General features: G+C 41.5%; 1 protein-coding gene across 3 annotated transcripts in view; it reads left to right on the top strand.

Annotated features, from left to right (window-relative positions):
• The first annotated feature begins 2117 nt into the window (after window positions 1-2117).
• Window positions 2118-16074, top strand: part of cpne5a (copine Va) — an 85586-nt gene continuing 71629 nt past the window's right edge. For 2 of the 3 annotated variants that reach the window (XM_067592070.1, XM_067592069.1), the window contains exons 1-4: window positions 2118-2637; window positions 2992-3172; window positions 3907-4012; window positions 5446-6496. In XM_067592070.1, coding sequence (XP_067448171.1) covers window positions 6387-6496 — 110 coding nt within the window. In that variant the 5' untranslated portion in view covers window positions 2118-2637; window positions 2992-3172; window positions 3907-4012; window positions 5446-6386. The remainder of the gene's footprint in view (window positions 2638-2991; window positions 3173-3906; window positions 4013-5445; window positions 6497-16074) is intronic. The other variant, XM_067592071.1, reaches the window with a different exon arrangement.

Raw genomic sequence — 16074 nt, 5'->3', positions numbered from 1 at the left:
TGACAAAATGATGGGATCATCTGAAATTAAGAATGACAAATGTGTTTCTTGGCTCAGCACAGGGGCATTGTTGATTTATGTCAGGGAAGGATGAGAGTGGAGCTGTTCTTTTAGTCTTGCAGAAGAAAAGAATCCAGCTCACGCTCCGCATTAAAGATACTACTTGGAGTTTAATGTGTGAGGTTTTGCTTGTGCTAAAAACACATTGATGATGAGCAATAATTTTTTTTTCTATTTTACTGTTATTTTTATCTGTTTTTGTTACAGTCTATGTCCACTGATGTTCTTCTTTTTTGTTTTCTTCCATGTTTTGCAGATTAAGCATTCCACAAAATGTTACTGTAGTTGCAGCAGAGCCTGTGTTTGAATAATCAGCTGTGTCCGTAATTCATGAATCATCAGAAAGTACAAACCCCAATGCTGGGACTTTTTTAACACCTGAAACTATTGTTGAGGAACAATTTTTGTCCCTGGTTCCTTCGGTTGAAACACAGATAAGGGTTATTGGTCCCCTCGGAGAGTTCCTGTGGTGGAAACACCCTATAAACTATTGACTTGACTGGCTAACAACTTCTATCAACTCTGTCCATCAATGCTGAACTTTCTTCAGTTAAACGAAAACTTTCAATTAAAAAGACTCAAACAAACGTGCCTGAAGTTACAGAAATATCAGCTACAAAATGAATCACAAAAACATGCCTAATAAAAAGCAAAGAAACTGTGTAACAGAAGGAAAAGTAACTAATGTTTGCTATAAAAGCACAAAACAGTATGCATCATCACATTTTTAGCACATACAGAGCCTCATACAAACAGATCTCTTAGTGTTTGTAAAAAGTTCCACTGCCAGTATTTTCCTTATGATCTTTTACCAACAGACTGCAAATTTGTACCCCCAACCACTAAACTGTCTGTGGGCGTTATGACACTATTTATTCTCAGTGGAAAAAGGACAGACAAGAAATTATTCATTCATTCATGTGGTAGTCAGTAGTTTTGTGCAACGAAACACAACAAACTTTTGCCACAGATGGCATATTTGTCCTTTGAAATGTATCTGCTTTTCAACAGAGGCGTGAAAAACTGAAACAAAAACTAAAAAAAACTATAATTCCACTTTCAGCAACAATCACCTAGAGAATACATATCCAGTATTTCTTTCACGGTACATTTACAATGTGTTGCTTCACAGATGTTCATTGCAAAGTAGATGCATGGAATGTTTTTTAGACTGCACAGGAAATAGATGATATTAGCCTTTCTAGTGTGCTAGGTCATAAAGACATAAAATAAAAATAGGAAATGTTGGCAGCATGCTGATGCACATACAGTATGTTTTCTGTCTGCCTCTCACAGGATAATTTTGTGTATAATAGACTTCAGAAGCAGAACAAGTATTCAGATCATCAGTTAAAGTAGCAGCACCACTAGAAATACTAATTCCAAGTAGAAGCCATGCATTCAAAATTGTGCTTAAAGTGAATTATCCACACAACTCTGCAGCTGTGTGGATCTTTTTTTTTTGTTTGTTTTATGACACTTTTACTGGGCCACTTTCATCAGCCCTTTTCCCAGCAGAAGCTGCTGCGCTCTGCTAAGGAACAAAAAGCTCTGATAAACCCACTGGACATTACTCAACCCTGTCTCTGAAGTTGATGGTGACCAGGGACATTCATTTGTCAGATGGCCAGTAACACGACCTCAAATGAATGGTAATGTTGCTCCATTCTCAACTTTTATTAATGCACTCTCAGAGTGGAAAAGACACTGGGTTAAAAATTAGAAGAGGGTAAATGAATGTGGGCATGTTGCTTCAAGTACTTAAAGCATGAAATACGATTCACTACGTCCAGTTTGAGTAATGGATCAAGAGTTTGAATAAACCCAGTTTATGACCGCAGCTCTCTGTGTGTTATTTCCTGATTTGCATTATAAACTCAGCGTCAAAACGTGAAAAAATCCTACCTGTTATCACGGGTTGTAACGTTACCTCCAGATATATTTTCATAATTGGTGTCTGTTTTCCCGGTAAGATAAACTATTCATCCAGGGCTAAACCACAGACTGTCGCTGCCTGCACAAATGCAGGTTCCGCCGAAGAAGAAGAACTAATCGTAATGAACCGGTTTGTGGAAATATTAGCTAGATTTAAACGTTGTCGTTGTTGTTGTTGTTTTCGTCCTCGGGCAAACATATTATCATTCCAGGCAGAAAGCAGACATTTATATGATTACAAAAATACATTTGAAGACACAACTTGCTGCTGGATAACACATGAAACCTTTTTTAACGTTTCCCTTAAAGTGATATAGCGTAATGTGAACGCCACACAGCTGGACGGTTACCATGGCAACCATGTTTCGTAATTAATAGGGCATCAGTTTGTACTGTACACTCGTATTTTCAAATGATTGTTTAACTAAATACACTGTCACTTTTAAGTCACTGAAAAAGTACTATTACAGCTCTAGTGCGGTATCAGTTTTAGGCAGTAGATGGCAGTAGCGGCTGTGTGTGTCACTGACACTGTAAATTAATCCCAAAGGCACAAATTACACCGGTCTGAATGTTGAACAGTAGCAGGTAACAGGTAGCTAGTATTAGCTGTATTCATCTGTCCTTTTGCTGTGTTTTCAGGTAAGAAAGCGGGCACACACGATGTACACATTAATGTCAAATCTTTGTTCATGTGTGGTGGCATAATTTTATGTTAAACAGGTTGAAAATTAGTAAATTTAGCCAAACTTAGCTAAAATATTTCCTCTGGCTAGCTTCTTGGTAAGGTTAAATTTATTATTTTGTTGACATACAAGGTGCTATAGAGAAGACTACGGCCTACACAACGCCGTTTTTATCGAATGAAATGCAAGTTTTAAGTCTGTATTAGTTCATTACATGTAAATGTTTAAGTAGTTATATTATGCTGTGTATTTAATTCATTCTGGCTGTTTATGATGTGAGTACAGTACTAAGACCTTACTGTGTTTTCAGGTCTGAACACAGCCTTAAGTCGTCATATGCTTCAACAGAAGTGCTTATTGGATGGTCAAACAGTATCGGAAACCTACCTGCTCCACACCCTCCTGGCATCTGAATTGTGGCTGTTTCTGATCATTTTTGTCACTTTCCATAACTAACATAAACGACACGTAGCTAGGTGTGCTGAGGTGAGGTGAGTATGCAGGATTTTAACTTCTCTCTTAAGTTCTCTCTTGTCAGCTCTACTCCTTGTACAGATGAGTGCAACACTGCGAATGCCTTTGAGGAAAGACTTGCATCATTAACCCCCATTTGAGAGATTATCACGATTATTGCACTTCTCTATGACGGCAGGCTTGTCACCCCTCCTTTGAGTCTAACTGTTGGGAGCAACTATAAACACGTTTTTCCTTCAGATATGGTCAGGAAGCACATTGTACAAGCTTTTTAAGCATATTGTCGCCTTAAACTGGGAATACAGTGGTGGCTGTGTATCTGGTTTCAATGTTTTTCTGCCCCCTAGTGGCCAAAATTGGATTAAGGCAGCTTTAAGTAGAAGTGGCAGCACTACAATAGAGAAGTGCTGCACCACAAATAAAAGTGTTAAGTTAAGGAAATGTGTGTTAACAGTGAAGTATATCAAAAGACGAAGTCTGGTCCAGGTGGTAGGCTACTAATTTTGATTATCTGACATACTGTTGGGTATTTTAATTTATAGAAATACATCATGGTTTTTTTTTTTTTATTCGATTCTTCTGAAAAGTAACAGCTGCCAGACAAATATTCATTATTCAGTATTTTTCTTAATAATACTGGCAAATGCAACAAAGTAATAAAAAATGAAAATGTAAAAAAATACACAAAATGAAAATAATAACATACAGTACAGTAATTGTAACCCTTGAGTCTCTTCTCTTGTTGCTGGAGGCTATTCCTCACTGCAGAACTAAACACCGGTGATGTTGGAGCTTGTACCCCATCATCTGGCCTCCTCCCCCTACTGATGCTGTGGCCTGCTGTTTATGCTGAGCAGGTCTGGATGTTACCACTGTTCACACACACACACACATACACACACACTCCCCGCAGACAGGATTCATACAGCCATAATTACACTCCTGCCACAGCTATAGGAAGTGGGGCGGCTGCGGGTGGGAAAAATGGAGGGTGTCTCAGCAGGCGGTGGGGAACAGCTCACTGAGGAGAGCTCAAAATCAACCATCCAAGGGCCACCACAGGGCCTAATTACCGAGTGAACATGACTAATGATGAAGCAGCGCTCTGATGGTGTTGTGTCCGAAGTGTGCAACCCTTGCCGCCCAATCAATCCAAGTCTCACTCCCAGGTGTATAAGTGTAGGTATAGCGGTGCGCTACCGCTGTGCATAGACCTCCCACAATGCTTTCTGCTCATAAACGACGCTTGGAGAGTGATGTAAAACCTGTGGCGTGGAGCTCATATGTTCCCATGTCATGTGTCAACTATATAGATGTGTCGGTGTGTATATGTAGAGTTTGATTTCCATATGTCACAGATTGAGGCAGTCCTGTATATATTTGCATAAACAGGTGATTTAGAGAGGGTGATTGGCCGTTTCCATGTGAGAACAAGCAGCTAGCCTATTTGCCAGTGACAACCGTGTCAATGTTTTCAGGTGACATGGGAGTGATTTCTTTAAATGTATTTTACAAGAGAGAAACAATCACTCTATGCAGTGATCCTCTCCTTTGAGATTTCTGCCTTGACTGATAGGAGTTATCCCCCCAACCCCTCCCAACACACACACACACACCCACACACAATCAGGTTTTGATCACTTCAGAGGACATTACATTGACATTCATTTCCTGGAGACTTATCCTAACCTTAACCATAACCACCACATGCCTAACCCTAACCTAACCCTAATGCTAATATAACTCTAAACTTAACTTTAAACCAAGTCTTCACCCTAAAATTAATGACTTATGTTAAGGGGACTTGCTTTCTGTCCCCTTAAGGGAGGCAAGTCTCCGCAAATGACTGTGTAAACAGATTTATGTGCCAACAACATGAGGAGTACCTGGACCACACACACACACACACACACAATCATGTTTCGATCACTTCAGAGGACATTACATTGACATTCATTTCCTGGAGACTTATCCTAACCTTAACCATAACGACAACATACCTAACCCTAACCTTAACCACTGGCCCCAAAATCAGCTTTTTCCCAATTGGGGACATGACTTTTGTCCCCAATTGGACAAGCCGTCCCCAGTTATCTGGTCTGAATTCTGAAATTTGTCCCCAAAAGTAGCCTATAACAGACAGAACACACACACACACACACACACACACACACACACACACACACACACACACACACACACACACACACACAATTCCCACAAAAATCTCCACAGCAGTTTACCTTTGAATTATTCGTCTGACAGGTTGAATTCCTCCACATTTCATCAGGTTGTTCAATCAGGAAAACGATGAATCGGAAGTAAAGCTCCCCTGGGAGAGCACAGAACACCTATACAGTCTCCCAGAGATGAATATACAGTGAAGGTGTGGAGGAAAAACAAACATCATTACAAATGAGGAACGAGGCTGTGACTGAAGCTGCAGGAGTTTGAGGAGCTGTCCAGATGCTGAAAGAGAACCAGACAGCCTTTCAATTAGAAATAAGAGCTGATGGCTCTGGAGGAACTGATGTAATTTTCTACACTGGGTGAGAATAAACCATTTATCCGCTGCAGGTGACGTAAAGGTGCAGCTTGAACATTTTATTTTGTCGTTAATTTGAGGCGATATTTTACTTCTGCAGGTTTCCATAGCTAGAAAATTGCACTTTAAATAACCGGCTCAATTTCATACACGACATTTCACCTATTAATTTATTAAAACAAACAAACAAAAAAAAGGAAAAATACAACCTAAGGCAACATTCACGCCCCTCATTGCTTATTTATTTTCTGTTAGAAGCTCTTAAAACCAATTTGGAGCCAAATAACGATCCGTCCAGCCATATATCAATAGCTTGAATCTGCAACGAGTGTCAGTCGCAGCTCCGCTTGTAGGAGAATGCAGGCAGGGGGGGTGGAGTTCACAGCTTTTACTTTTCAGACGCTCCTCTGGCAGAAGAGCTCATTCTTTGCCTGGAAAACAGCGGAGTTAGCGCTGATGTGTCCTGGCATGTGATCCAAGTGTAGCCAAATCAAACGCCTCGCCGCTGCAGCTTCCCATTAAACTTTCTATGCTGTTGCCCGTCCGATGGACAGCACTTAGGAGGTTTGTCTGGACCGTATCCGCTCCTGCTCGCTCGTCCACTGCGCTCCGGGTCTCCACCGTCGGCTCTCCAGGTTCAGAGGGACACTCGCGGCCCGGGGAGCTGGCCTGGGTCTCCCGCTAGCATGGAGGGAGACGTTATGGACAAAGTGGAAGCCACGGCGACGGTCCGTGACTTCGACCCCATCAGTGGGAGCATCCCGGCCACCAAAGTGGAGATCACCGTATCCTGCAGGTGAGTGCACCCCGGCGCTGCTGGTGCTGTGTCTGCGTCAGGTTTTGGGGAGCTCCGCGCGCTTTCGGTGCGTCTTGCTGTGAGAAGCATCACTGTTTGTGATGAATAATGTGCCATTAAACATCTCAGTGCTGAAAAACCTAACTTAAACCTGAACCACGTTTAAAAAATTCTGAAGAATAGCTAGAAAAACTTTAAAAAAAAAGATAACATTACTAAAGAAATATGAAGGTAAAATCGCCGCATCTGCTATAAAGACCTATAAGCATACAGATCTAATTGGAATAGGCCTATTTAACATTTTTACAGACTTTTAGTTAGAATTAGAAATTCACACAGCACCTAATTGGCATTGCAGTAATGTCCAGCATTCCCCCAATCACATACAAATGCTGTAAATCTGACCATACCCAAACTTTTAAGCTTTTGATTGTCCTGTTTATCGTAAATATTTAGTCTGTGGTGTCTATTTAGATATTTATATAAATCCATATCTATCTCCGTCAGCGTATCTCGTGTGTGTGTGTGTGTATGTGTGTGTGTGTGTGTGTGTGTGTGTGTGTGTGTGTGTGTGTGTGTGTGTGTGTGTGTGTGTGTGTCTGTCTGTGCGTGTGCGTGCGTGTGCTTTGCGCGCGCCTAGTCGCGTGCCACAGGAGATATCGCCGTAGAGTTTGTTGGCGTGCCTGAGAGGTTTCCCCTGAGGCAGTGTGTCAAGTGTGAACTGCTTGACAGGCGCCGAAAGCGACACTAGTTTGTTACAGAAACGCGAAGAACGAACACTTAATTGTTCCTCTCGTTTTCAATTGACTTTCAACTGAACCCCCACAAAACCCCCCAAATACCACGAAGATGGCAAGTGGTTCGGCTTGATAGGGTGGGGCAGCGCTGGTTGCAGGTAGAGTCAGTGTATACAGTATACTGCTGCAACATATAGTGGGTTTATATAGGTCGACAAAAACAGTTGGTGCGGTTTTAAACAACATATCTCACTGAAATCGGTGTTAATTTGTGTTACAAAGATTTCCCCATCTGTGCGTCATTTTGCCATAATTCACAGTGTTTGTACCTGCTGGCTATGTCAGTGCTGTATACATGTAAATGACGTGTTCTCATGTGCACTGCTGTCGATCCTATAGAGAGTTTAGGACTTAATATACATAACGCCACTGGAGAGAGAGATTTATTAACCAAACATCCTGCGGTCACCGTTTTTCTTCTCTCTCTCATCTGCATTCTTCTCAAAATCTCCATCCGCCAGTCAGTTATCTGTAGGGGAAATTGATTGATTGCCTATCTTGTTGCAAAGGCTGCTTGTCATCCACTTTGAAATTCTGTGGTTGCACAACAAACCCAACATTGCTGTTACCATGTAGCTGACCTTATAACCCATTTTGGATATTAATGAATTAGTCACATGTATTTATGCAGTAGAGAGATTGAGAGACCAGCTATAAGAGGGGTATTTAGTTTGAAGAGGGTGAACAGTATTAAATCCTGTATAGGTCTACTTTAGGATTCTGTGTTTATGTAATAAAATATTCAGTTGTGAGTGTGTGTGTGTATGTGGCATGTATAAGCTGTGGACTTTATACTGTGTGGGGGGTCTTTCTTGTGTGTATGTACTGTATATGTGTGTGTTTTATCCATAGTGGGGCATGTGTTGAGTAGCAGCTGGACTCATGTTGTTTCCCTCGTGGTGCACACAATTGTTTTTTTCCCTCAGACCTTCATACTTTAAGCTGGGGTCTGTGTTGATGCCCCCAGGCTCTGTCGATCTGCAGCTCCCTTGTTTGTCATTAATGTCTCTCCAAAACAAAGACTTGCTCCAGGACACGGTTTGATAGAGAAGAAAAAATCATTCCAGCTTTCACTGGGCCTTGAAACATTGTCTGCTTTAGATGCGAAGACTTCAGGTCCTATTTTCTTCTTTGTGACTCGTGGAAATTGCTACAGTAGCTCATGTTTGACCTCTGAGGACTGCTCAAAAGTTGAACATACAGTATATGAAATACACGGCCATGCATGCAGCCACTCCGCCCAGCTATCAGCAAGTGTGTATTTGGTCCATCCAAGAAACAATGGGTGTTATGTGGGTGAGAGGCACAGGCTCCACAACTCTGTGTAATTGATTTAGTAAGCCTGAGAGCTCTGAGATTGCAGCGCACATGGAATTGAATTGTGGCGTGCAGCCCTACAGGCATTCTCATAACCCTCTGCCAATATTACTGCAAGCCCCCCTGACAAACTGGAAGGACTGAAGCAGACAACCCCTTATCAAAACAAGTGCATATCACTGTGATAACATATTGCATGTGCTCTTATGGTTCTGATTGGTTTTACTCACAGGTCAGCCAGTGAGCCGAGCCCAAAGCATCTGCTTCTTAGCAGCAATATACACTCAGCAATAAGATGGCTCTTCAAGCTCAAGTGGCCTGTATTCCTGCCAGTGAATACAGTTCAGTGGTTTAAGGCCAGTGATCCCCTGGTACTTTTACAGACTTGATCCCACCTCTTACGTGGCAGTAATGAGTGTGTTCATTAGTTAATATTTAAGCAACTCTAATGAATATTTCATAACTTGTCTATGCCATTTGCTACATCATGCTTTAATTATGAGCAAAGTAGTGCATGTGAATCCTGCTGGATTGTAGAATGTGCCCTTTCTATATCTCAGCTTACCAGACCGTCTCAGAGTTCCCATGTACAATGACTTTAGGGAAACTGGGGCTCCGTGGTTCCACTGTGATGCACACTTTTGGTAATGAATGTTGGAAAAATGTGCACACAGACAAAAACCACAACGCCCCTAAAGGCCTGACACATGGATCTTCATTTAATGAATGGAATTTTTTTCCCATGTTTCTCTTCACAGGTCCATGTGTGGGATGTTAGTAATGCTTTGTAAATACTCTGTTTACTGTATGTGCTGCTGTGACTACAGTGAGGGAATAGAATCCCTTGTAGTTGATAAGCTTGACAACCTTGACAAATCTTTACAACCCTTATCGCAACAAAATTATTTCTTGCTCCTGAAAGATTACTTTAAGGCATCTCATTTGTGAGACAGGTATAATCTAGAAGAAAGTGAAGGGAAAGAAAATGGCATAATGATTTGATGAAAAGCCAAGATATAGACCCTGTATCATTCTAAGAACATTATATACGCTTTAGTCTAACAAAATGACCAGGCACAAGGACGTAGCTTGAATTTTTATTTCACTCCCATCCGCAAACAGATCAACAAAGGCCACATTATAGAAATTTACTGGCCCTCTGCAACGTGTCATAACACACCACAGGTATTCTATTAAACGTGGAATCGGCTGACAAAGCCACCCTCCCTTCCACTACGCTCAGCCTCCCACCTGACAGCTCGAACATCGAACTTTATCAGCCTCCATTGCCTATTTCATCAGGACGAAGGCGCTGCTTCTTGGCCGTCCCCTCCTATTCTGTGCTGTTGCTTTGGAGCTCGCTGTAACCGTTCATTTGCAGTGATAGATTGGTCGGAGTAGCACTGCATCCAATCAATGCATTCCATAGCTGGGGGGATCTAACTCAACCAGGCCACTCTGTTCCCGAGGGATTCATTACCTGGTGAAACACACAAGGGGTCACATGACTGTCAGCATCCTGTGACAGATGCTTGCAGGAGAGGATCCCTGGTGTATGAGGCCACTGATTGCTGTTCCCCAGGGTCAATCTGAAAACTTGTGGCATGCTTCTTGATCTGAATTCCTCCTGAGGCAATCATCGCATGGGGGGGGCCTCAGTGAAATCATCAGGACGATTAGGAAGTGTGGCATCGCTGCTCGATCTGTCAAAAACAATTTCTTGAGCAGAGCAATTGGGATTCAAGCTGTGTAACCGACCTATTGTTCGATTATTTGACTGCATTGCTGTGGCCTGTAACTCTGCTGTTGTTGTGTTAATAGCTGTTGATCTCATTCAGTCTTGGTTACCCATTTAATCAAACCCTGTGACCTGGTTTTTCCTGGTTGAAACATCCTTTTGTTTTGCCCTGGCAGAAAGCAAGTTTGAGTTGAACTAGTTTGCATTGTGCAAGAACATAAAATATTAATAACAGATCTCTCTGAGCAAGAAAGAAATTTCAATTTGCAGTGTTTTTACTGTGCCATTCTTTTCATATCGTGTTCTGGGTTAAGGCTGACCTCAGGCGAGCTTGCAGCTTTTATCTTGCAGGATGGCTCGTGTCTGTGAGTGATGTGTCGCATCTGTCTTGGGGATCGTGGCTGAGAGACATGAGCGCGCCAAGAGAGGCAGACTTTTTTTTTTTTCTTCCAATTTTGGGGATGTTAAGATTGCAGCAGGCGAGTCTCACAGGTCGATGAAGCGGATAATTATGCATGAACCCCTGACACAGTGAAAATGAGTTTGGATCCCAGACACTTGGCTTGTGGTGGTGTCAGTGTTATTAATATATTCTCATTTGGGATGTATGACAGTAGAGGGGGATCCCATGGAAACACAGTTGTGGTGCAATGCCAGTGGTGTATGACGCTCTGCATGCCGCCTGTGTTGTCTGAAAGTGTTGATTGGAATGACAGGAAAAGTCAAGAGTGTTGTGTAGTGATAGGAAATCTAGACAGTCCCTCTTGGCTCAAACGTATCAAGCGGCTTTTGTCACTATTTTCAAGGAACCTTAAGGGTCAGCAAAGTATGTTAGTGGATTTTTGTGTCGGGGGATATTTGACCTAACATCACAGCTTGTCTGGGAAATGTGAGAGCGCTGGTGGCGGATTCGTACAAAGTGTGACAGGTTGCTCAGTCAAGACTTTACCACATTATGTTGCGTATGTTGAAGGTCTCTCTCATTGACAGTCTTAACTGCAGGCCTAAACAAGCTACTTATTGTCAGCTTATTGTTGGCTCCGTAAAGTTGGGAATTCTTCTTTTTTGTACATTTGAGTGGATATGTTATACAGTAGCCAAAAGGGACATTTCTGCCTGTGTGGGTGAGTGTGTGTGTGTGTGTGTTTGCTACAAAACTGTGTATAGAGCTGAAACCTCAGGCTTGATAATACAAATACAATTAATTTCCACTGTAGGGAAATGGATTATCAGTCAAAATGTATTAATTGTTCAAGATAAACTTAATCACAAGCTGCAGAACTGAAATGGTTAGAGGCCTCTGTAGAAGCTGTGAGTTAGTCTGATTTCAAATTTGCTTGATTTTCTTTTCTTTTTCATGTTAAACGCCTTTAAATGGAACATGCAAAGCCGTATTTCTGACATCATCAGCCGAGCATGATATGATTGGTGTTCAAGTTGTGAGAACACAGTTTGCTAGTTGATAAAAAAGGTTCTAGAAATAGCTGATGATTTGAGTTTTCTACATGTCAATGTAACAACAAAGTAATTGAAAGTTAAAAACGTGAAAAAAAGAGCATTGATTGTGTCAGTTATTTTAAGAAAAAAAAACAAAAAACAGCTTACATCATGTCACAACCTGGCTCAAGGCTGGACAAAGCAGGGGAGACCACACATGAGTTTTAACTAAAAATAGATTTATTGTACATAACTAAGAGATAAATGAAACTAAACAACCAAAACCAAAAATGGTGGAAGCCAGAGGAGAGAGGGCAAATGACTGACAGTCAGTCCAGGTGAGCTGAATCTCCCTGAAGACCCAACTTCACCCACCAGGCTCCTGCAGGTAGAGCACAAAGAGTCTGTCCAGAGAGGGTCGTCACACATCACCACTTGTATTTGAAGCTTTCAGAAAATTTCTATTTAGGCAGGTGCGAAGACCAGCCACATCAGTGGGTTCAAACAGTCACACATCCATTTGAGGCGACTTAAATTGGGCAGACACAGTACGGATTAAACCCAATTTTAACCCCAAATTGGTCGCCCTTGGTTAAGTTTAGAACCGGGATGAATTTCTGTTAGATTGGATGCTTGACGTGCAGTTTGAGGGGGTCTTGGTGACTCATAAATTGTTTGAGCATTTCTTTTTCTTTCTTCATTGTGTGATTTCCCACATGCCTGCTGTCAGAGGATGCATTTAACACTGTAGTGAGCTTGTTTTACTTTTATTGGCGTAGTATTTTACATGTTGTAGCTAAGTCTTGACTGTGATCAGAGACAGATTGTATTGTCTGCGTCTTCTAGTCATCTGGGGCAGCACCAATTAAACAGCTCAATTTCTCTATTTCCACCCTGTATGGTGTGCTCACAGCTATCTCATCCCTCACTAATATTATTAGTGTTATACTCAGAGAGTTTCTTTGTATGCTTTATCATCATGATCACTATTGAAATTGACCCTGCTCTCTCCACTTCACACCTCACTGAATCCACACAGTTTTTTTTTTCAGAAGTGCTTCACATTGCCAGTCTGTGAAGTACACAGTTAGCGTGTTCAAAGATATTTGCAGCGATGGAAAGATGAGGGGAAATTGGCGGGAATTCACAGTAGGCTAAGTGCAAAGTATTCTGCCAGGGTTATAACAGCCACATTGTATCAGTATGCACATCTCTCCCAGCTCCTTGCAAAAGAACACCCTTTCTCTGCACAAATCCCGAGCTGTCACAGTGTGCAATTAGCAGTGATATTATTCCCAGGTCGGACATTGGTCACACACCAAAAGCCAAACCGAACCAGGGATTCACAGCATATGTGCAATCTCATTTATTATACTACCAGAAGAGCAGTTTTATGACTGAGATTCTGTCACTTCTTACGAGACGGCCGCCCAGGGAGTGCTCTGCTGCTGGTATTGTCGACCTGGAGAGATCGCAGGTGGAACAAAAACTGAATAATTAAACAGATGGAGGAGGAGAAGACACCTGGTGCCATCACAGTGAAGGTCAGCAGATGGCTCTGTCACTAATAAAGGGACCAGATTGCGTGTTGCATGTAATGGGGGGGAGGTTTTAAGATCCAGACAAAAGCAACATTCCTCTGTATCATCATCTGTCACCTTCCGAGGAATTCTGTTATGCAATTCAGGCAGAGAGGCACATTTCCAGTAATTAAATGCAGAAGTTCAGCAGATTTTATCAGCTGTTGTTTTAATTTGTTGTCTTTAATTTCAGCGGAGGTGCTCCTTACACGCCTGTATCTGATGACCTTTCCTGCATAATGTACTGTAAATACGTTTTTTCTGAATTACAAAATACCCTCAAGGAAAGTGGGAATATTTCTGTCTGACTAATGTGATTCCTCCAGTTTATAAAGGGTCAGCTAACCTCTGCAGAAGCATATAGCTCCCCCGTTTGGTTCTCTGACTCTTTGACCCCTGAGAAGCTGCTTAAGGGTATATTAGACAAAAAGTAGAACTACTGACTCTGGGAATACAGTGTCTGTCCTCAGTCAAAGGAGAGAGGGCCATAGGGCAAGAGTGAAAGTGAAGTGACAGAGCAGACTTGAAAATTCAAACCATCCTTTATGTTCTCCTCCCAGCCATCTCCCGTTGTCTCTAATGTAATATAGAGTCTTGCCTTCCTCTAACCCAGTCAGAGACTTGACTTTCAAGCTTGCATTTTCGTGTCCTTCTAAGAGCCAATGAGGCAGCAGCTCATACTGGAATTTGCCAGCCAGATTCAAGACTATTTAAAACCACTTTCTGCTGAATTAGATGCTATTTCTCCAAGGTGCCAATTATGATTTCGACAACTCCAAGAAAGTGGTGGAGAATTAAGGGACTGCTGACAATAAGGCACTAGGGGTGCAGGAATTAATTCCCGCATTTCTCACTTTAATGATCAGCCACATGGACCAAGGAGCTGCTGAAATATCTCCAGGGGCCTGACCAAGAGGGAGCGTGTGCTCCTTATATATTCCTTGAAATTAGAGTTTAACAGCCAACCACATTTTAGAGGTCAAACCTCCTTCACACTTGGCCGGCAGTAGAAACATTTATCAATTTTTTGGCCAAACTAAACACTTTTTTGGCACATTTACACAGCCAGAGAGAGTTAGCAGATTTGATTGCAGAGCACATACAGAGCTTGTTTGACGCTAATTCAACGTTCAAAGGCTTTCAACAGCTTTCCCAGGTACTGCCTTACTTATTAATTAAAGTGTGCATAATCAATAACTGCAAGCTTAATTCACTGATGAATAAACAAACATTACTTTGTTATAGATGATTAGGTAGAGAAAGAAAGCTATTAAACTGATCTTCTTTCTTTCTCAAGTGGAATTGAATTCTATTTCTTGTAGTTTTGTTTGTTCTACATCTAATAATACTTTCCAGACTCTTGCTTCATATGTGATAAAATATTAAATGCTCCGGTGACAAGAGATTATTGCACTCAGAGTTTTAATGAAGGTGGTGAGATCAAGAGGAATAAGAAAAGTCATGTTTGCCATCATTCACGTCATTTCAAATTAGATGGTCAAAGTGCCACGGTATGAAACAAGGCCAATACATGAGGAGTGGCTGGTTCAAATTACTTTTGTCCTACTTTCATTGAACTTCATCTTCATCAACAAACTTTTCCTACATCAGGTTTCGGGATAATGATCCTCTATTATCCCATTGAGATGTGTAGAGAGAAGGAGTTAACTTTTGAAATAGGCAGCGTTACTTCAACGAGAGCAGATGGATTAACTGAGATGTTAATACCCATCCTGTGGCACCGTTGTGTGTACTCTGGCCATGTGCACAGTAAGATGTTGGATTAATTTGAATGGGTTTATAAATCTGTATACCAATTATTTCTTCCTGGAGTAAAAAATGTTCTGTGAGAGCAAAATGAGGTTCAACATCTCAAATGATGGCTTGTTTTCTGCAGTAATGTGCAAAAGTGAAACAGGATGTTATGTTTTCCTATTTTCCTTTTTCCATGTGGCTCATTCTGTTTTGCACCGAGAGATGGGATGAGGTGATGGACAAGCTAATTGTCAGAGGGTAATGGATGCCAGACAGTAACAGGTGGATACAAAGAGGCAGTTAGTCATGGACGGATTTGTTATCTCCAGTGATAATTACACTGACAATGTTCCAACTGTAGTCAGGTCAGCCCAAGGCTAATACCCAGCAAAGCTGCATCTTTTATCCCCCCACGTATCCCTGTGACAGAAGATTTTGTGTCCAAGAATTCAGAATTACATGTACATGAATGATTTCCTGTTGCTTGGATTCAGTCCTGAAATCTCATCTATATTCATTGAAATCCTGCTTTCCCTTAAGGGCATGAGGATTGTTCTGAGCTGCATGCAAGTTATTTATTGACACGGCGAGAGCTAAAAAAACTAGAAACAAGACATATTTATTGGCTTTTGCATTCACTGACGTGCTAATGAATTCACTGAAACCATCTGGAATAAGGTTTCTCATCTAAAATATTGAATGAAGTAGCTGATAGTGGGTCCCATTTATAGCACTGTCTTTAGGTTTTAAAGGTAATATTTGCTGTATTCGATCGTACAGTGGCAGAGGGAAAGAAAGGGAATGTCTTTTTTCAGGAAATTTCCCTCCATCTCCCAAAAACCACACATATTCCAGCCTGGAAGAGGCTAAAAATAAAGACTGCATGAATAATATTAATGCTGATTGCGACTCTTATCTTGAATGAGTCAGTGAGCCAATCAGAGAGTATGGCTG

Source organism: Thunnus thynnus, chromosome 6 (assembly GCF_963924715.1).
Source record: "Thunnus thynnus chromosome 6, fThuThy2.1, whole genome shotgun sequence".
NCBI lineage: Eukaryota > Metazoa > Chordata > Actinopteri > Scombriformes > Scombridae > Thunnus > Thunnus thynnus.
This window is presented reverse-complemented; position numbering and strand designations above follow the sequence as displayed.